This window comes from Solanum tuberosum, unplaced genomic scaffold (assembly GCF_000226075.1).
Source record: "Solanum tuberosum cultivar DM 1-3 516 R44 unplaced genomic scaffold, SolTub_3.0 scf00141, whole genome shotgun sequence".
Classification (NCBI taxonomy): Eukaryota; Viridiplantae; Streptophyta; class Magnoliopsida; order Solanales; family Solanaceae; genus Solanum; species Solanum tuberosum.
In genome coordinates, this window is record NW_006239075.1 from 1087902 (window position 1) to 1109094 (window position 21193).

At 30.3% G+C, this 21193-nt stretch overlaps 3 protein-coding genes across 3 annotated transcripts; 2 read left to right on the top strand and 1 right to left on the bottom strand.

The window, feature by feature from the left end:
* Window positions 1-2583: 2583 nt before the first annotated feature.
* LOC102580638 (probable ribose-5-phosphate isomerase 4, chloroplastic) lies at window positions 2584-5316 on the top strand. The gene is made up of 9 exons (XM_006352976.2): window positions 2584-2852; window positions 3003-3130; window positions 3515-3584; window positions 3989-4093; window positions 4276-4371; window positions 4466-4522; window positions 4627-4744; window positions 4835-4901; window positions 5005-5316. Exons 1-9 carry the CDS (start codon window positions 2679-2681, stop codon window positions 5081-5083), a joined length of 894 nt encoding a protein of 297 aa, XP_006353038.1. The 5' UTR covers window positions 2584-2678; the 3' UTR covers window positions 5084-5316.
* A 35-nt stretch (window positions 5317-5351) lies between these two features.
* LOC102580305 (vesicle transport protein GOT1B-like) lies at window positions 5352-8762 on the bottom strand. Its single transcript, XM_006352974.2, has 7 exons — window positions 8657-8762; window positions 7911-7979; window positions 7442-7533; window positions 7237-7317; window positions 6998-7095; window positions 6838-6919; window positions 5352-5715 (listed from the first exon to the last, which is right to left on the bottom strand). The coding sequence occupies exons 2-7, from the start codon at window positions 7939-7941 to the stop codon at window positions 5677-5679; spliced, it is 423 nt and encodes a 140-aa protein (XP_006353036.1). The 5' UTR covers window positions 7942-7979; window positions 8657-8762; the 3' UTR covers window positions 5352-5676.
* A 9629-nt stretch (window positions 8763-18391) lies between these two features.
* Window positions 18392-20780, top strand: LOC102581212 (beta-amyrin 28-oxidase-like). The gene is made up of 3 exons (XM_006352977.2): window positions 18392-19384; window positions 19541-19728; window positions 20425-20780. The coding sequence occupies exons 1-3, from the start codon at window positions 18433-18435 to the stop codon at window positions 20722-20724; spliced, it is 1440 nt and encodes a 479-aa protein (XP_006353039.1). The 5' UTR covers window positions 18392-18432; the 3' UTR covers window positions 20725-20780.
* The last annotated feature ends 413 nt before the right edge of the window (window positions 20781-21193 follow it).

The following is a 21193-nucleotide window of genomic DNA, read 5'->3' on the forward strand; positions in this document are numbered from 1 at the left end:
TGAGTTATGAAGGATACAAAATTGATGGAATTGTTATTGGACAAACGATATCCTTTTGAATCTTCAAGTTCATCGAAGATCCTTTCAATTTTGATTCAAGATTATCAAAAAAATTGATATTCAAGATTCTTTCTTCTCCCAGTTCAGCGAAGATCCAAAATTGTTGAAAAATTTTGTAGATTCAAATTTTTCTCCTAGTTTATTGAAGATCCTTTCAATTTTGATTCAAAAATTGTCGAAAAAATTGAGAAGATACATCTGAATATCTTTGTTACTTAGCATTTTACTATTTATGTATCTTGTTTAAATTATGAATTGTCATCACCATAGGCAGTACCTAGGTGTTCTAGGTTTGGCACCTGTGGCGGAGCTGCAGTGTCCCGAGGGTGTTCAATTGGACACTCTATGCCAGAAAATTATACCGTATATATAAGTAAAATGCTACTTGTAACGGTTAAGTTTAATAGATTGGACACTCTAAACACATCAAGAAGCTATGGCCCAACGGTGTATGGCTCTCTTGGATACTTTGAAGGCGTGGGTTCGAATCCCTTCAACCGCTTAGATACATTAAATAAGTAATTGTTGCCTATAAGATGTTAGATTTGAGATCGATACATTACTGTGTGGTAATTGCTATGTAATTGATGCATTTAGAATAAATTCAAATTTACGTATCATATCTAAAAAATTAGTACATGATACATTACTATTTATGTATCTCGTTTAAATTGATAAGTATTGTATTGTTTGTCTTGAAAGATATGTATAACTTACATAATGTATCATTTTGTAGTTGATAATAATGTATTTGATACAATAAGGTTGTGAAGAAGAATGTATGTGAGCTGAAATAAAGTATATCTATAAATGTATCACAATAAATAAGAATTAAATTGCCACTTAGATACATGAACAAACACAATCGATTAAAAAATAGAAAACGTATTAAATTTATACGAAATCATATTTATCTAACCCATATATAGGTGTGCTGAATCATGGCAAAGTGGCAATGACATGAACAGTGCTATTCCATAATTAATTGTTGATTTATTTTTACTTATTTAGTATTTTAAAGGGAAAAGGATCTGAAAAATACTTTAATTTTGATCAAAATTGTTGTTACGATATCAACTTTATGGAGGACCTTTTACCCCCTGCACTATTTAATAGTGTATTTAAAAGGTATATATCTGCCCACGTGGACACGTTATTATTTATAATTATGCAATATTTATGATGTCAACGTGGGTATATATATACCTTTAAAATACACTATTAAATAGTGTAGGGGGGTAAAAGGTCCTTTCCAAAGTTTATCGTTACTGCAATTTCGGTCAAAGTTCGGATATATTTCAGACCATTTTCCCTATTTTAAATAATGGGAAGATTAAATAATAATACAAGAATCCTAATCAATTTCTATGAATGATTAGTTGTTAGAGTTCACAACCAACTCAAATTATGGAAAATTTATAAATATTATATTAATTATTACCAAATAATAACTACTACTCTTTTTTTTCAAATTTATGTTTTAGTGTTGAAAATTTGAAGTTCACTTATTTTATTTAATTATAAATTTTTGTGTATTTTTAAAAATAAGTTAAAGACTCATAAATATCCTTTTAAAACTTTTTTGTCTACAAATATCCTTAACCTACCGAAAAGAAGAGACAGATTTTGAATTTCAATGAAAATAACTATCAAGATTCAGTGACTAAAATTAAAGAGAAATTAGTGGAGTGAAATAAGGAAGGGGTAAATGTTGATTTTGGGAGTTAGGATTTATGTATCGAGCGTTTGGGAGTAAAATAAGAGATTTTGGAAAAAATTAGAATTGGTAGGGAATAATAGGAATTATGGAAAAAAAAGGTGTGTATATAGGCAATTTATTCATATTCCGGTGAGTTACCTGTTATCTATTGTTGGTGGGAGTGCGGAGATAATTGATATTTCGCGAAATTAATTGAATTTTACAAAAGTTGGATTCAAACATTATGATCATTGAAAAAAATAGGCTGCAATATAAAGGGGAAGCAGTGGCGGAGCCACATACACTTGAGTGCCCCTTCACCGAAAAATTATGTAGCCAAATAAAAATATTTTTTTATGTGTATATATATCACATATTAACGCTTCTTGACTTTTACGCAATTTCACGTCTTTATATATTGACACCTCTTAGTCAATACTCTGTCTCCGCCACTGAGGGGAAGTGCACAAATATCTAATTTTGGTGTCAGTTTTATTTATGTTATTCCCCAAAGTACATTATTTTTTTGCACATTTATCACCTTGGAGCACCTCTAAACATGGCACGTTTGAAGTTTTATATGACCAAATTGTAGCTATTTTTGTTTTATATGGCAAAAATTCAGTCATTTTAACATGATTTCAAACATTTTTTTGTCTAAACTACAAAAATATTTTTTTATTGAAATTCATACACATGACTGAAGTAGAACCTCAAGTACTGAGTATCTAAAGTTGTTCCGAATAGTATATATATGTAAAAAAAATTTATAGAGAATTGATAGGGAAAATAGAAAAATGGAGTAAAAATAAAAAAATAAAAATTTGTATGGGTGGCCATGGCGCCATCTTATCTCTTTCAAAACAGATAGAAAACAGTTAATAGCAGCTGATAGTGATGGGATTAAGGTGAAACAGAAATGAGGAACATGGCTATGGCTATGGCTTTGCCTTCTTCAAAATCACCATTTATTTCTTCTTCTTCTTCTACTAAAAAACAAGCTTATAATTTCACCTCATCAAGAAAATCCCTCCATCGCTTTGTTACTCGTTCTACTCTCTCTGATGATCTCTTCCTAGCCGCCAAACACACTGTAAGACTCTTTCTTCTTTGCCCTTTTTGGGATTTTGTTTGGTTAGACACTTTCTTGTTTGCCCTTTTTAGGATTTTGCTAAAAGATTACAACTTTAAAGCTTTTGGTTTGTGTTTGGGTGTTGAATCTTGTGGAATTGTTGAAATGTAGGTGGATTCATATGTGAAGAATGGTATGGTTGTTGGATTGGGTTCAGGTCATGCTTCTACATTGGCTATACAGTATCTAGGTCAGAAACTACGAGCTGGTACTATAAAAGATGTCACTGCCATACCTACGTAAGTTGAATGTATTGATCTTGGTTATACATAAACAAGGAAAATATGATACCATCGTAGAAACTGATTTTGGCTTGTATTGGTTCCGTGTGTTCTTTGTTGTAGTTCATAGTGCAGATTAACTTGTGTGTTGAATAGACACACTCAATGTTATGTTGTTTACTCGTCCTGTTCCCACTTCAACTATCCTTTTAGAGTGTGTGTTGAGAAATGATTTTATCTTGGAATATCATCATTTCAAGTGTCCGTTAGATAGATAGTTGACACATGAAACAGTACAAAGTGGAAGATTGGGCACGATGATAATGTATTTCCATAATTTTTACATTGTTATTGAGTTTGTTTGTTTTTTCATTAGGAGTAATCAGGAACACTCTGATGCAGATGTGTTAGCAGTGCAAGTGAAGCAGCAAAGGCAGGAATTCCTTTGGAACAGTATGATGATAGTTTTAAGGTGCGCACCGCTACTACTAAGATTCTTCCTTAAGAAAATTGCATTAGGACTTATTTAAAAATTTGAGCATTTAGTCACATCTTCGACCTGCATATGTATTCAGATTACACTCAAAGCCAATGTAGCTACTTTGGTTTAGTTTCATTCCCATAATGCAATTATTATTGAAGTTAGCAGATAGAAGATCTTTGGTCAGGAGCCTATAAATTGAATTGAATTACCTTCGTGAAAGAGAGAGAAAGGCCTATGGAAGTAAAGTTCCACATGATCTTTCATTGTTACTAATTGAAGTAGTGAATCTTTAAAGTCTAGTAACCTGGGATTTTGCTTTATTTTGTCACTTACTGAATCATTTCATTGAAGCTGAAATGTTTTGTGCAAACATGTCTATGTTTCTTATGCAGATTGATCTAGCATTTGATGAAGCTGACATTATGGAAGAAGAAACACTTGCTGCAATTGTTGGTCGACGAAAACTGCAGGGAGATGATTCTATAATTAAAGAGAAGGTCTGCCATATATCATGTGATGTATTCAACACTATTTGTCTCTCTTTTGTATTTCTTATCTTGATTTTGTAACATATTATTGCTTCTTTTAGTGTTTTCAGCTTGAAGTTCCTTTATCTTTTGTTATCTTCCATATTAACCACTGACTTGTTATGTGGTTGCATTGGCTAATATGGATGCAGACTATTTTGGAAGCAGCTGATCAACTAATATTTATTATAAAGGAAAAACAATTCAAGGGCGGTGTAGAAGGTTCAATTCCAGTACTAATCAAATCTGTAAGCTCCATACCAAATATTCTACTGAATGCTGATGAACAAGTGTTAGTTCATAAGACGAGAACTATCCTCATATAGCTTGCTCACTTCTCAGGTTAACTGGCTTGAAACAGCCGAAGAAATAGATGACCTCTTCCTCGGGGATGCAGAGGTGAGGCCATAAAAGTGTGCTCTCTCCTTGCCAAACTTCGATATTTGCAAAGGACCAAGATAGGATACATTTCATAATCAGATTATTTTTGTTTCTCTATGCAGGTTTGGAGGAGGCCAGCTATAGGGTATGCAGGTCCTCTTGGAGGTGATTTCCCTTTAGTTACTAAAGAAGGGCACAACATCCTTGATGTCATATTTACATCTCCAATGGAAAGCCTTGGTATATCTCCATCTCTGAATTATTTCTTTGCCACTCTCTTGTTGAACTTGTTTGATGCTAACTGTTTACCGCCCATTGTTCGTATGACAGTTGAAGTGGCTAAAATCCTTGATCAAATTGATGGTGTTGTGGAACATGGTGTTATATTCAGGAAACCGTTAGTTCTGCAATCACTTCAGTCTATTTTCATGTTTTTGCTGTCGTTATGCTTGACACATGAAATGTAAAATTTGTTTCTACTTTCACTGGATTAATTTCAGGTGCACAGCAATCGTTGCCTCAGAAAATGGGCTGCAAATCGTTGATAATACATTTCAGATGGAATCAAGCAACCTCTAATGGAGAAAAGATTAGCAATGCAATTGTAGATGCTGTAACTTTTGAGACTTATCACTATCTACTATTTTTCTATTTCGAGTGTTCTGTAACATTTTTAAAACGGAGGAAGGTGGAGATCTTTGAGTTGTATTTTACGTTCTTATTATAGGGGATACTTGTTGAAACAATAATATGTTTTAACAATTTGATCTCAAAGTAGGAAGAGAAGAAAAGTGCGGAGAATTTTCAATTGATACCGTGTCTTGCTTTCAATATGCAAGAATGTAAATAGAGTTAACACTTGCTTTCTACCATTGATTAAAGATCTGGAGATCAAGTTTTTTTGTCCACTTTCATCTAGAAAACAAAAGGATAATATTGGTAACTAGGTACATGATCTGATTTTTTGCTTTTTGGACTGATCACTTGTAGTATAGAAAGGCCAAAGAAAGAACTGCATTATTGCAGCACAGAAAGGCCGATACAACCAACTAGGAACAAACTATTACTATCATCACTGTTCTAGATATAAAAATCTTACAAAATACAGTGCTTTACAAATTCGTGCAAGTGGGCTAATCAATCTCGCTTGCTTTGTATCTTTGAAAATGATACTACACAGGGACACGTTTTCCACGGTAGCGGTCAAAGAACTGCAGAGAGAAAAAAATAATCTCAAACCAAGGAAACAAAACAGGAACCCACAAGAATGCATAATGTTAGGTTCGATTGAGTAACAGTATATTAATGCAACAGAAGAATTATATAAGAACAATTCAACAGTTTAGTATCTAATGCCACTGAAGAGATACTTGTCGGTTTGTATGAGAAAAACTATGATTCAATTTTATAAGTTGAAGTTTTTTTCTTCTTCTGAAATACTTTGTGGAGATATTACAGTGAGGCGGGAAGGTTGCTAACCATGGCAATAGGGGTTCGGATGGAAATTGAAGTTCGTAAAATTGCATCACAGAAGGATTTTCCTTTCTGTGGGACCGACTTTAATGCAGTATCTCAACATCTACAGACAGATGCATGAGGACCAGAATGTCGGACAATTACTTCATGATTAGGCATCTTGATACTCGATAATTTATAAGATCCCTTCCTAGAGTAAGGCATTTCCAGACTCAAATCACATTATCATCAGATATCTAACAACCAAACAGATTTTTTTGGTTCATTTATCAGGGTAGCAATAGAGTGATACATACATGCAGCATTTAAACACAAATACATGACTTGATACTTGATAGCATACTCAATGAAGAGAGAGCCCCCCTATAGCCTCCCAATATCATTCAGGCAAAATATAAAGAGACTGGTCATATTCTGTAAATGTTTAGGGAATGCCATTAGAATAATCATATGGTGGTTTGTGATGAGAGGATAAGAAAATAAAAGAATAATAAGCAACAACTAATTTTAAAGCAATTTCTAGTGACGGGGTGAAAAATTGGCAATTTCATTCTGTTCCTTCTATGATCCTTGTGATTAGTGTATAGCCTAGTCATAATATAAGCAAAATACAGGGCACATAAGACTACTTCAGATTTTTCTCTGTAAAATCTATGGATGATCTCCTACACCATATATCAGCCATTGGTTCCTTCTACCACAAGCATATCATTGTCCAACCAATCTATTAAGGTCAGAACGAAAGGACTATACACATAACACAATTGCAGTAATAAAATGTTTTCTTAAAAACTAAATGATTCCCCCAAACTGAAAGAAATGCAAGAAAAAAGTATGAATGATACAACCAAACATACCGATCTGATATAGGGCTGCTGAAAGATCCAACCTAGAATAGGTATCTTCTGAAGGAAAACTGCCAATGTTGGCCAGAAACCACTGTGCAAAACTATACATCAGTACCCAATAACAACTAAAAGATTATTAGGGCAGTCGGGAACCATGTAACTAATTTACCTGAAAAGTACGACAAATCCATATGCCTCAAGAATCATACCAAGTATAGGCCAACCAATAATAACCAAGAAAAAACCAACACCAAATGATATTGTTCCCTGTGCAAAAAAGAAAGAAAGATATACATAATAAATAACAGAAATAGAAAAGATGTAACACTAAACAAACAGTTCTAGAGAGAGTAAGAGGAAGTGTTGAGATGAACGGGGAAGAAAAAAAGGCCCAAAAGCAAACTAAACCTTGAAATTACTACGTTTACTAAAGAACTGCAGTGATGACTTGAGACCAATGGTCAGTGCCACCCCTGAGAAGAAGAGGATCTGATTCAGTAAAATAACACTATGTCAAATGGCAGGCAGGAGTCAGAAAACAAAGGAAAGTGGTAAATGACAGATCAGAGAAAACTTATGAGATGTGATGATAATGGCAAGACTTTTTACTTACATTTCCCATGGCAATTAGTCCCTTGTCAAAGAAGAATATGATCCCCAAGAATGAGAAGAACACTCCAAATCCCGTCAATCCTAGCCCTATCTCTGTTACAACAAGCACCCAAGCTTAGCTGACATAACATTTCAAATAGCAGTACAGCATGCTTCTTTTTTTAATCTTACCATCTCTAGCTAGGTATTAAGTCTTAACTGAGGAGAGCAAACATCATATTGGTAAAACAAATGAAAGAATGCAGACTCTTGCACCTCAAAAATAGGAGATTGTTTTGCTCCAGTTGTTTGGAACACTAAGCTACAAGCCTAAGATGCAATTTCTATAGCAGTTTATGACATTTAGGTCAAACTAGATGTACAATATGAATTTGCCTGCTTCCTGCAAGCAGAAACAGACATGCTCTACATTCCCAAACCAGTGCTAAATATACAAGCCAAAGTAAATAATTTAGGTCCAATCGACTTACTTTTGCGATCATTCATTTCGAAGGAAAGCATTTTGGCAGCTTCTATTCAACCCAAACACAATTCAAAACCTACAACACAAAATCCATCATAAATACAATCAGTTCTCAATCATAACCAAAGAATCCAGTAACACCACAACGAGAAACGAGCTCACACTACAACACAAAGCAAAACTCAGAATCAAACAAATTACTTAGGGTTTCAAAACAGATACAAATGTTCAATTCAAACAAAGATCTCCACCACTCCTTCCTCAAGTACACAGCAGTTTAAATCAATCCAATCTAAAATTGACAAACACACTGATCAATTAAAAATCTCTTTCATGATTATTTTATCAACAATAAACTCGTTAAATTACACACCTAATTCACTAAACCAGTATATAGATTTTCATACCAAGCCAAATCCAAGTTAAATCCACAACTCTGAAGCCATTAGGTCAACGAAATCCAATTGATTTTAGGAATATTCCCCAAATAACCATATCTTAATCAGGAAGCTTCTGCACAGGGTTTTCAACTCGATTTGATCGAAATTGTACACATATATGCAAAATAAAGTTGATTTTCCATTGAATTAACACGTTATATTACAAGATTACGATGAGAAAGCTAGGTCAAAATGAAGTTACAATTCAGGGTTCGTAAATTGTACTACAGTAGATCATATTCAACTAAGCTTGATTCCCAAAAGATTCAACGCCAAAATACATTTGGGGAAGCCATCAACTACGATTTTTTACCTGAGAAATGGAGAAACAAAAGCTCTGGAAGTGCCTTTACGAATAGCGGAATAGATAATCACGTCAAACTTTGAAGAATTTTTTTTAAAAGATAAAAGGTTGAATAGCTAAACTTAAGAAGAATATTACGTAATAATTTTTTTTATATAAATTTTACATTCTTTTATTTATTTATTTTGAAGTAAAATAAAATGAAAAGGACGTGTATGTAGTTATAAGATCGACATATATTTGATTCTCTTTGAATTTTATTTATGGAATTTCACTAAATAGATATATTATTATTATTATTATAACAGAATGTTATTTCATTTTTTGATAATTAGAGATGACATTTTAACTTATAACTTATTTTTTAATATCTTTTAAAATAGTAGTATATTTAAATATAAATATCATTTCACATATAGTAAAAAATATAATGAAATGCAACTCAACTTTCATAATTCAAATAAAATGAAATAAATTTTGAACTTAAATGGAGAATAATCGATTACATTTTCTATTATTTTGTTGTTATTGGTAAAGTATTAGTATATTTTATAACTAAGTGTAAATTGTACTTATGACTTAGATAAATTATAGATGTAAATTTAATGTTATTTGGTTTGTGCATAGCATGGCCTATCGATAACTACGGCCTATTGATAACTAATTCGATTATAAATCATAATAACTAGACAAGTAATATTTGATTCATGTTATTAAGATAGAGATGAAATTTGTAATTTGAGTCAACTCAAAATTACATATGTATGTGCTTAAGTAACATTGTGTTATATTTTAAAATTTTAGTAGCTTAATTGATAGTGTCTACCTGAACTTTCACCTAGTTAGTGATAGTTCGATTCCCTACTTTATAATTACCTCCCCATATTGTTACCCTCATTTTATATCTAACAAAATAAAAAAATAAAAACAAAGCATTGTGTTACCCTTTGACTTTCTAAAACTTTTACCCTCGTTTTATATATAACAAAATAAAAATAAATAAAAAACAAAACATTGTGTTACCCTTCGACTTTCTAAAACTTTTCCTCCCTTTGATTCAAGAGAGTATTTTTGAGTGTTTTTGGAGTCAGAGCCTATTTAAATCAATTTATTTTAAGTACTTTTAAGCATTTTTATAATGTTTCAATAAAAAAATACATTAAAGCATTTAATTTTAAATTTTAAAAATAAATAAATCAAAAGTTATAAGGACATTCAAACCAGCTCTAAGGTTACTAGTTGCATATATATGTGCATCTTCACCTCATAGGGTGTGTTTGGCACAAAAGAAAATGTATTTTCTTGAAAAACAAATTATTCTTATTTATCGTTTTAGTATTGGTAAGTAACAAGAAAAATATTATCTCAAAATGCAATTTATTTTCCCTACTTTTATGAAGAAAGTCATTTTCCTAATGTTTAAAAATTTGTACACAAAAAAAATTATCTTTCAAACATGAAAGATTTAAAAACATTTTTTGAATTTTTTTTTCCGTACCAAACACGCCCTTTAATCTCTTTTTTGTTGGGTGTAAATTCATCATTTATGTTGGTGATGTCTGTCTTATTTAAAAGTTTCTTAGTAAGAAAATAGAAGAAAAATATTACACCATTGAAGTTACACAAGATTATTTGTAGAAGTGCACTTTTGGTTCCAGAGTTACTGATAAATTATGATTTGGCTCTTATAATATTTAATTAAATATATTTAATTTTCAATTAATTAAAATGTAATTTCAGTCTCTTTATTTATAAAATATGTGATATGTAGACTACATTTAGAATGAGATTATTATCAAATATGTCGCAGCAACTACATAATACAATCATAATTAAATCATCTGGAATTTAATATTTTTGTTATAATTAGAAAGATTCTTCATATGGAGGGATCAAAATGCACACACCAATTAATTGAATGTTAGATGTAATTAATCAGAAATTAAAAGGACCAAATCTAGAATTTATCAATATTTGAGGGATTGAAAGTGACAATTTCCCAAATTATTACAATGATTTATGACTATGTTCATCGTAATCGACACTTTACATGAAAAGTCATGTACTCGCTCCGTTCATTTTTACTTACTATTGTTGGATTTGACACACTCATTAAGAAAATAGTTATTATCATAGGTATTTTATCATACTATTCTATTAATTGATGTTTAATATCAGTGGCGGATTTAAGATTTTCATTCATGAAATTCGAAAAATAAAAATATAAACGTGTGAATAAGCCAATAAAATACAATTCCAAGGAAGTACTAGTATATAGTTTATAAGTACAAAACGTTAGTTCCATTAGTAGAAACCTTTTAGCACGTTTGGATTTTTTTGGGTTTAAATCTACTCATTTTAAAAACAACAAATGTGAAAGATTGGTCCTAAACATGAGGACCAATCTAAAAGGAGCTCTACCAGTACACTACAACTTACTTCTTGTTCATGAGGGGGTTCAAAATTATTATATCTACATAAATTCAGAAAATTTACCTTATACATACTGTGTAATTTTTTATCGAAGGGGTTCGGGTGAACCCCTGGAGACCACGTGGGTCCTCCCCTATTTAGTACTCCCTCTATTCCTTTTTACTTGTCCAATTTTTTCTTTTTACTTGTTATGTTTGACAAATCAAGAAGTGATATATATATATTTTTTTTTACCTATTATACCCTCAATTTATTAACATTAAGTTAATGTCTTTGAAAAATGTACGTAGTGAGTAAAAATATTTGAAATCCTATCAATTAAAAGGGGTAAAATGATAAATTCATTACAACAATCAATATTTTCTTAATAAATGTGTCGAGTCAAAATTTAACAAGTAAAAAGGGACATAGGGAGTATTAAGTTTCAAGAATGATTTGGAGAATAGTATTTAATGTCAAGTATAAAACATGAAAAAGTAATTATTTTTTTCTTGATATGTACAGATAAAAATAAAAATTTATTTTTACAAAAGTAACAAGTTAAAGTGGACGGAGAGTAACTAATTTTTAATACTAAAATTAGCAAATAACTCCACTCAAATTTGTGCATTTGTAACTAACAATCGTATAATTGTCATAAACCAACTCTCCTAAATAGGTTTAATCCCAACAACTATTTTAAAAAGATAAAAAAAAAGGGTCAAGTTACACTGAGTTGGAAATTCCTATTTGAATATTGATGATAATAGTTTTTTTAAAAATATAAACAAAACAAATTGAGAATTTTTTTTGTTTTGCTTATGATAAATTACTTCCGGATCATAATTGCGATCACATCAATATGAGTTGTGGTGAGATGATTGAAATTAAATCCCTTTACTCTTTACTAGAGATTCAGGTTAAATTCCGAATATAAAATGATCTTACTGGAGTGTCGTTCCCGAAAAATAATTCTGCATTATACAAATCTAAATTAATCGGGATCTATAAAATATCGAACACTAAATAAGAATTCAAGAAGAAAAATATGGAGTGCAATTGCACTGTTAAAATTTTTCCAATGAGTGTTTTTAGAAGTGGAAATTATTCCACCAGAAGTAACGTTAGTGCATCTGTTTAACAACATTATTCTAACACTAAAATAACGTTGTGCATCTTCACTTTGACGACATTTAAATAATTGTTTTGATGATAATTTTCTTCAATTTGATCGTTTAATGAGGGTTCTAATGCGCGTTTCGGATACTAAGCCGAATAAAAAAACAAATTAATTAAATCAAACATTAACATTTTTTATACGTGATGAAATACTACTAGGTAAAATTACAATATATATTTATTTTAATATAAGAGAAGCTCGAATATTTTGCTATATTTTTAAAAAAACTACATTCATTATCCAATAATAATACTTTCCTTCAAATACAGAGCAGAATACTTGAACACATTATTGAAGAACTGAAAACAAGATATCATTATTAGCATGGCTGCCAAATCAGAGAATCGATGAAATTCTTAATTATTTAAGTCCTGTGGATTGAATTAAAGTCTAAATTCATTAATTTGGGTTACAATAGGTGGACTCACTTTGCTAAGCCTAATGTCATCTTATCATAGAGATCCGATTTGGTTTCATGTGTCAAATGTCGTGAAATGTCAAGTCAAATGAAGAAGCAGTAAGATCATGTCATGTGTCAATATGACAAACCCACTTCACTAACGCCTAAATAACATGTCACTTAAATCTAATTGACCGAAGTGAAGCATGTTCTTATTACAACTCATCTATTCTACAACTGTAATATGGGTCCTCATAATTCAAAAAAGAAATCAACATTCTAACAAGAAGTCAAAGAGTGTATGTGGATCAAACGTTATAGATTTTTCTACAAGGTACAAGTTTAAGAATTCAAGCATTCAAATTTTTATGAAATTAGTTTAAGCTTTGGTAGATAAGATTATTTGATATCTATGCTGGTTGGATGTGGTAGTGAATATTTTATGAAATTAGTCTAGACGTGCACAAGCTAAGATGAGGATAAAAACATTTAAATAACTAAATGCTAAAAATTTAATAATTAAAGAGGAAAAGAAGAACATTTTTTCTTTTTAAAAAAATAATTTTTTTATTACCCCGTCCCACCCAACCCAAGTACCCCAACCTCACACCTCACTACCCAAAATTACATTTGTTTTCGTCATTTCCTCCCTCTTCGTTTCCTTTCGACTTCCATAAACAAAAGTTATGAGCTCTGAAAAGCCTTTAAAAGTAATTCCTTATAAAGTATGCTACTTAAAGAGCTCCTTTTTAATAATCTGTCGAGATAAGTATTGAAACTACTTCAAAACTTGACGTAAATTACTACTTTAGTCCCCAGCCCCACACCTTACCCTGTCCCTCCATCCCACCCCACCCCCAAAAAAAAATTAAAAGAAACTTTTTTGGAGGTAGGTGGCTAGTGAGGTGAGGGGTTGGGATATTTGGGTTGGGTGAGATGGGGTAATTAAAAAAAAATTAAGAAAAGATTCTTCTTTTCCTCTTTAATTACGCATTAAATTCTTAGCATTTAGTTAGTTAAATGTTTTTATCCTCATTCTAGTTTGCCCACGTCTAGACTAATTCATAAGATAACCACTATTACCTCCAACCAGCACATATATCAAATAATTCTATTTACCAAGGCTTAGACATGTAGAAAGAAATCACCTAATATTTTAATTTCATCAGAATTTGTTCATCTAGCATCGTAGTTCTCAACTAATCTCATTAACCACTAGTTCATACTATTGGGCATAAACCAAGACTAACATAAGGAGAATGCTACATGAAATTAGGATTCAATGCTTTAATCATCTCATGACAAGACAAAAGGCTTCACATTGTAATTAACCAAGTACAAGAATCTAGCTAGTCCAGTAATTCTTCAAAAATCACTAAATTACATGTTAAACACAAAGCCACTATAATTATCAGTTTACTAACTTGTGTCATAAAAACTAAAATGCAAAAAAAAACTCTCTCAATATAGTAATGCATTTTATGCTTCCACAGTGTTTAGAAGGAGATCTCATCTTCCAGAGTATCTATTACAGTGTTTATTACTATTTGTTATCTCTTATTCTTCGATTTTCTTACTATTATGATGTTGTTACTGTTTTATATTTTCATATACAATAAAACCTCACCAAATTAATATATGTAAGATCATGAAATATTATTATTTTGTAGAGGTATAATTAATCGATAAATTAATATTTATTAATTAAAAGAATGTTTTGAGATTTAATGAAGGTTAATTTTGATTACATCAAAATCATTGTATTTTACTAATTTATGTATCATATTTATTGAATTCATATAAAATAAATAAATTTATTATACATAAAGTACAATGAATACATCAAATCATTGTATGTTACCATGTATCATATTTATTGAACTCATATAAAATATAAATTCATTATACATAAAGTACTATGTATGTGTATGATTCATTGTAATATATTTTTTTGTTCGGTGATTCATTGTAAAATAAATGCAAGAATTATAAATTGTCTTTAAAATATTTGTACTTTTAAAGAATTCTTAATTTATAATATTAATGAGACCATATATTTGTATAGGGGTCTTCTAAAAATATATTATTTTATTATCTTATTGAAATAAGTGATTTCTTTTCCATTGACCAAATCGGGACCAGAGGAAAACATTATCTTAGAAAAATTATTAATTTACCGAGTATTAATTTAATAAAGTTTTACTGTATATTGTGTTTATGCTTACCTTAAGCCAAAGGCTTGTCAAAAACAACTTCTCTCCACCTGTACAAGGTAGGATAAAATTTGCGTACACTTTTTTTTCTCATAACCCACTTCAAATTACATCCCACTTTAAAATTACATTTGATATGTTATTAGTATTGTCTAATCAACTATATTGCAAGCACTTGCTCGATTGATTTAATAGTGTCAAATTAACTTAATTTGTTCACTTTGTATGCTTTTGAGTATTTAATAATCAAGTCCTACCCATCTTTTTCCAATCCACTACTGAATCGTGAGATAAATATGGCTAATCATTTAAGGATTAGTGGGACAATTAATAGGCTATAACATGATCTGGTGGTTACATAAGTTACATAAAAAAATAATTGACTATTGTCTATTTGTATGTCAATTTATATCCACTAAAATAATAAACTTTAATATTAAAACATCGTATGCTCCAACATATTTGTAATCTTTATGAACAACAATTAGTAAGGATTAAAATGAGATAATTTTATCTTAAATTTCTAAATTAATAAATAATTTAAATAACTATTTTCAAAAATCACGATAACTAATTTGAGATCGAAGGAATACTAAAATTCTCTACTCCAAGCCGAAGCCTTTCAACCTAGTCAAATTTGTGCATTGGTAACTAACAAAAGTATAGTTGCCTAAAAACAACTCCCCTAAATAGGTTATATCCCAACAAGTATTTTAAAAGGAAAAAAAAAAGTCAAGTTACATTTACCGTCATTATAATTGATTGCGCAAATATATGTTATGGTAAAATAGTTGAAATTCCTTCGTTCTTAATTAGATGTCAAGTTTTGAATATAATTTTTTTTTATTGGAAAATGGAAATGTTGTCCCCAAAAAGAAGCCATGCATTGCACAAATCTAAATTAATTGAGCTCTAGTGAAAGACTGAACCCTCAATGAAAATTCAAGAAGAAAAAGATGGAACTGCGATTGCACTGTCAAGAATTTTCTATGAGTGTGGTTACAAGTGGGGAAAATTCCACCAAAAGTATTTGTTGACTCATGATTATTATAATAACTGATGAATTTGTTTATCAACCTAATTCTAACACTAATATGTAGTGCACCACTTTGACAAGATTTAAATATTTTTTGTTAGAGTTTTGATGATAATTTTCCTCAATTTGGTCGTAAGAGGTAATCTAATTAGTTGGATCTCAAGGAAAAAGAAAGTAAGTCTCCCCTCCATTTCATATAAAATAATGTCATTAATTTTTTATATTTTAATATAAGAGAAAATCTTTAGGTAGACACCCAAATATGTTATATATATAGTTAAAAAGTTACATTTGTGGTTCGATAATAATACTTTTAATTTTTATTTTTTTTTAAAAAATTATTTGATATTTGATATCCACATTGATGTTCGATTAAATTAGAATTTACGTCGAAAAATCTCACAGGACCTTCTAGTAGCCTTGCTAAATGATGATTCCGATAGTGAAGAAATATAATAGAGGTAATTATATATTGGACGACTATTCGCAATGTGCGATTGATAGTGATATTTGTGAAATTATTGTACCCAATAATTTAACTTCAATGCTTGTAAATTTCATGTGTATATTTTGCACTATTCAAGTAGCATGTTTTTTCCACTTCAAAATTTTAGTTAACTTATTAATTGAATACTTATTAAAATGAACTGCAACATAATTTTAATATTGATTTGAAAAAAGTTAGATACATGATAATTAAAACTTAAACTGTAAAAGCATGGACTACTTTCAATAAAAGTCCAATTAACTTTAATTTACTTTTCAAGTTATTTCCCTTTTCTACATTTTAAACGATTTCTATCTTTCCAAATAGTTTTTTTTTTCTTCTTCAGAGCCACATTATTTAATTTGTCAGAAATAAAGATATTTGAAATAACGTGAGAGTGGATGTAAAAGAAGAAATTAAGATAGCTTGAACATGTCAAAAGGTCATATATATAGACACACCAGTGAACAAGTGTGAAAGGCTGCATCGAGGAAAAGTAATAATACAAGATATGATAGACTTTCAGCTTATCAAAAGCATGACCATCAAATTGTAGAAGTTGAAGGTTGGAATAGAAAGTTAGAAGTTTTTCCTTACCAACCGGTAACATTAGTATTATTTAACATAAATTATGTATCTTCTATTCCTAATTTTTTTGGTTGCTACCGTTATCTCTAATATTTTAATTTATTTTATTTTACTATATACTCTGTTGATTTTACTATTTATGTTTCCATATATGTTGTGTTTATGTTTGTCTTGAACACTTCTCTCTACTTTTACAAGATATAAATAAGATTTACTTACCTTCTATTTTTCTCAAACACCATTTATAAAATTACATTAAATATATTATTGTTATTATTTAATCAAATTATAACAAAGTCCTACACATCTTTTTCTAGTCTACTTTCCGTCAGTTTCTCCATTAAGTCAAGCTGACTTATTTAATTATCAGTTAAAATTCTATACTCATAGAATTAGGGGAAAAGTCAGTTTCTCCATCAAGTAATTTTTTAGCATTATTCTTTCGAATGAATTCTAATTAATAGATTAATCTATTTGCTTAAATTGCATTAAGATTTTATTATTATTAATTCTCTTTAAATCTCAGGCATTAATCTCTTAATGCTTTGAAGTGACGCTATTTAACTGCAATCTTATTTCATAATCTCTCGAGAGCAACAAGATATAACAACGACACTATTAATTGTTATCCAAATAATTAACTACAATAACTGTGTAATTAAACAATTAGAGTTAAAAGAATGATTCAACTATATAAGTGTAACAATAATTTATCCTACAAAATATCTGATCAAAACTCTAAATACAAAATCATAGAAGTATGTGAAAACACAATACAAAAATTCATAAGCAATAACAAAAATAGAAAAAACTCATCGTCGAATCTTTTGTTTTGCTCCACATGGCTTCTCACTCACTCTTCTCTCGCAATGTATTTATAAATATATAAAAAATCTCAAATAACTAAATCCAAAATAATTTAGAAAAAAAATTAGACTTTAATTTGACGCGATGCGGGCCATGGCCAAAATTCTAGTGACAATCATTATGCCTCCACTTCTCCCCTCCCCTTTTCCTTTTTTTTTTTCTTTTCGTTTTTATGTATTTTGCCTCCAAATTTCTGCATCTTCATATTATTTTGTTTCTATATCATAAAAATATAATATTAAGTATAAACAGTAATATGCATTATATGAAGTAAAAAATGACTCAATGTGTGTATTTTTAACCTAACATCAACAACGTAAACATACCCAAACAAATTAATTATAAGATAAATTGCTATAATAATAATAATTAATTCAGTAGATAATTACTCATAATAATACGAAATAAAACTAGTTACTCAAAAAGTAAGAGTTACCTATACATATGCTTAAATTATGACGTTATCAGTGTATATAACTTAATTAAATTCTTTATTTATTTATATTCTTTTCTCGAATTAGTTACGTAGCAATTAGTTCATCAACACTCTTCTATATAAATTAACACACATCCATTAAACTTATCTGCCTAACACACCATCAATGGATGCTATTGATCTCTCCACCATTTTCTTAGTTGTCTTTTTTCTCATCCTCACTACTATTCTCTCCCAAAATCGTTCTTCTAAAAAGACCAAACTACCCCCGGGTAGTTTCGGATGGCCCGTAATAGGGGAAACGATAGAGTTCTTGTTTAGTAATCCTGAAAACTTCGTTCGTGATAGAATGAATAAGTACTCTCAAGATATATTTAAAACTAAAATAATGGGAGAGAAAACAGTTGTAATTTGTGGCCCTAATGGTCACAAATTCCTTTTCTCGAATGAAGAGAAACTATTTACTGTGTTTCGTACTCACTCCATGCAAAGAATTTTTCGTTCTTACCAATCCAAAAATCCATCTTGTCCTCCTCCTCCTTCTCTTTCTCAATCTACTCGGGTTATTCGTCAGCCCGGGTTTTTAAAGCCCGAAGCCCTAGCCCGTTATTTAGGGGAAATGGATTGTATAACAAAAGAGCTTTTGCAATCCCATTGGGAAGGCAAAAGTGAGATTCAAACCTATCATTTTGCTAAAATTTTGACATTGACACTTGCTAGTCGTTTCTTTCTTGGGAGTACGAATAGTAGTTCGGAGAGGATGGTGAAGCTCGTACATTATTTTGATGATATTACGTTAGGGTTACACGCGATGATTTTGAACGTACCAGGGATGGCTTTTTATCGAGCGAATAAGGCAGCAATTGCAATTAGAAGGGAGCTTATAGATGTTATAAAGGAGAAAAAAGATGAAATGTCTAAAGGAGTGAAAATGCAAGACATATTGTGTCATATGATAGTTGTTAAGGATAATAATGGAGAGTTTATGGGTGAAAATGAAATTGCTGATAAAATAATGGGAATTTTAGTTGCTGGCTATAGTACTGTTGCAACAACCATAACTTTCCTCATGAAATATGTTGGAGAGAGATTTGATATCTATGAAAAGATTTTGAAAGGTACATACGTTTGATTCGTCTCACTCCTTTTATTATTTTATAAATAGTACTAATGCAGTATTTGAGATTTGAATATGAAATTTCTCTAGGTGAATTTTGAATTTATGCCCTTTTCGATCTAAATCACTGAACCAAGTTCTAGTCTTGTAAATACAGAGCAAAAGGAGATTGATGCGGCAAAGAAGGAAGGAGAATTGTTAGAGTGGGAGGACATGAACAAAATGAAGTATTCATGGAATGTGATATGTGAAACAATGAGACTAACTCCACCACTTCAAGGAACTTTTAGAGAAGTGTTGACAGACTTCACCTATGCTGGTTACACTATCCCCAAGGGTTGGAAGGTAATTTTTATTGATTTTATTTCGACCATCTCATCTATAATTCATACAATATACTTTTTTTGTTTAATCATCTATTATTCAGAATTTACTGACCTAATTAATTTGAATTTACATCATACGAATCTAAGACTACAAAATTTCCATTTTCCAACCACTTCCACTAATTAATTTGAATTCGCTTTTACTCGTTATATTTGGTTTTAACACACACATTAAGAAAACAATAATCGACATGATTATTTTACTACACTACCCCTAATTGATATTTGGTATTTAGTCTTGAAAAATGATTTAAAAAATAAGTAATTAGTGATAAAGATAAAACATTAAAAATAATTATTTTTCTAAATATGTTAAAAGTGACAAGTAAAAATAAAAATTCATTTTTGATATAGTGAACAAGTAAAAAAGTGAATTGGAGGGAGTATTTTATTGCCAAAGGGGCTTTAATTGATGGCTCATTTACCAGTTTAATAATCTTATCAACCCAATTAGTGGGTTGAGCAAAAGTTAATTAATTAAGTTTAGTTAATAATCCACTAATCTGAAAACCTTGAGACCAAATTACACACCAACCCTTCTTTGAAATCCACACGAAACACTTGATGCATTTTTTTATATGTGAATTTTCAACCTCAATCACGTATGTCTGAATCGTTTCCAAAAATGAATATTTTATGTGTATTTGACATGTAGGTTTATTGGACAACAAGTAGCACAAACAAAAATCCATTATATTTTCAAGACCCTCAAGTGTTTGATCCATCAAGATATGAGAAATGTGATGGACCAATTCCATACACATATGTACCATTTGGTGGTGGTCCAAGAATGTGCCCTGGTAAAGAGTATGCTCGTCTTGCAATTCTAACTTTTCTTCACAATGTTGTAATGAAATATAAGTGGGAATTGTTAGTACCTAATGAGAAGATTGTTGGTGATATGATGCCAACACCAGAAAATGGACTCCCAATTCGTCTTCATCAACAATATTAATCGAAAGTTATGTTGGTCGGACTTTTTAAAATAAAATATATGTATTTTTTAGATTAGTTTGATGCAAGTATTGATATTTTATTAAAAGTCATATATTAGTACTTTAATTAATTTCTATCCGAAGGGTTCAATGACATGTAATTGAAGTTTTGTTTGGACATGTTACATGTAAAAGTTGTAAGTTCACTAAGGACCCGTTTGACCATGCGATATGGAATCATAATATGGTATCATGATATGGAATCATGAGATGAAATTGAAGTTTTGTTTGGACATGCGATATGAAATTTTTGTGTTGTATATTTTCTCATAAACATAAAAATTACATAAGTTGTAAAACTATTAAAATAGCCCCAATTGTTTATTCAATCTTATCAAATAAACAAAAAATTATAAAATCGCATAATAAATTATTACAAAGCCATATGTTCTCCACTTAAGTAATTGTTTCATCTAACTTTAATTTAAT

Excerpts from the sequence above, each read along its gene's own strand:
- LOC102580638 (XM_006352976.2), top strand. The coding sequence starts at position 2,679 with ATGAGGAACATGGCTATGGCTATGGCTTTGCCTTCTTCAAAATCACCA. Across the intron at positions 3,585-3,988 it reads AGTATGATGATAGTTTTAAG|ATTGATCTAGCATTTGATGA; the intron begins GTGCGCACCGCT and ends TTTCTTATGCAG. Across the intron at positions 4,902-5,004 it reads GGTGTTATATTCAGGAAACC|GTGCACAGCAATCGTTGCCT; the intron begins GTTAGTTCTGCA and ends GATTAATTTCAG.
- LOC102580305 (XM_006352974.2), bottom strand. The coding sequence starts at position 7,941 with ATGCTTTCCTTCGAAATGAATGATCGCAAAA. Across the intron at positions 7,318-7,441 it reads GACTAATTGCCATGGGAAAT|ATCCTCTTCTTCTCAGGGGT; the intron begins GTAAGTAAAAAG and ends TTACTGAATCAG. Across the intron at positions 6,920-6,997 it reads GGATTTGTCGTACTTTTCAG|TGGTTTCTGGCCAACATTGG; the intron begins GTAAATTAGTTA and ends AGTTTTGCACAG.
- LOC102581212 (XM_006352977.2), top strand. The coding sequence starts at position 18,433 with ATGGATGCTATTGATCTCTCCACCATTTTCTTAGTTGTCTTTTTTCTC. Across the intron at positions 19,385-19,540 it reads CTATGAAAAGATTTTGAAAG|AGCAAAAGGAGATTGATGCG; the intron begins GTACATACGTTT and ends TTGTAAATACAG. Across the intron at positions 19,729-20,424 it reads CTATCCCCAAGGGTTGGAAG|GTTTATTGGACAACAAGTAG; the intron begins GTAATTTTTATT and ends TTTGACATGTAG.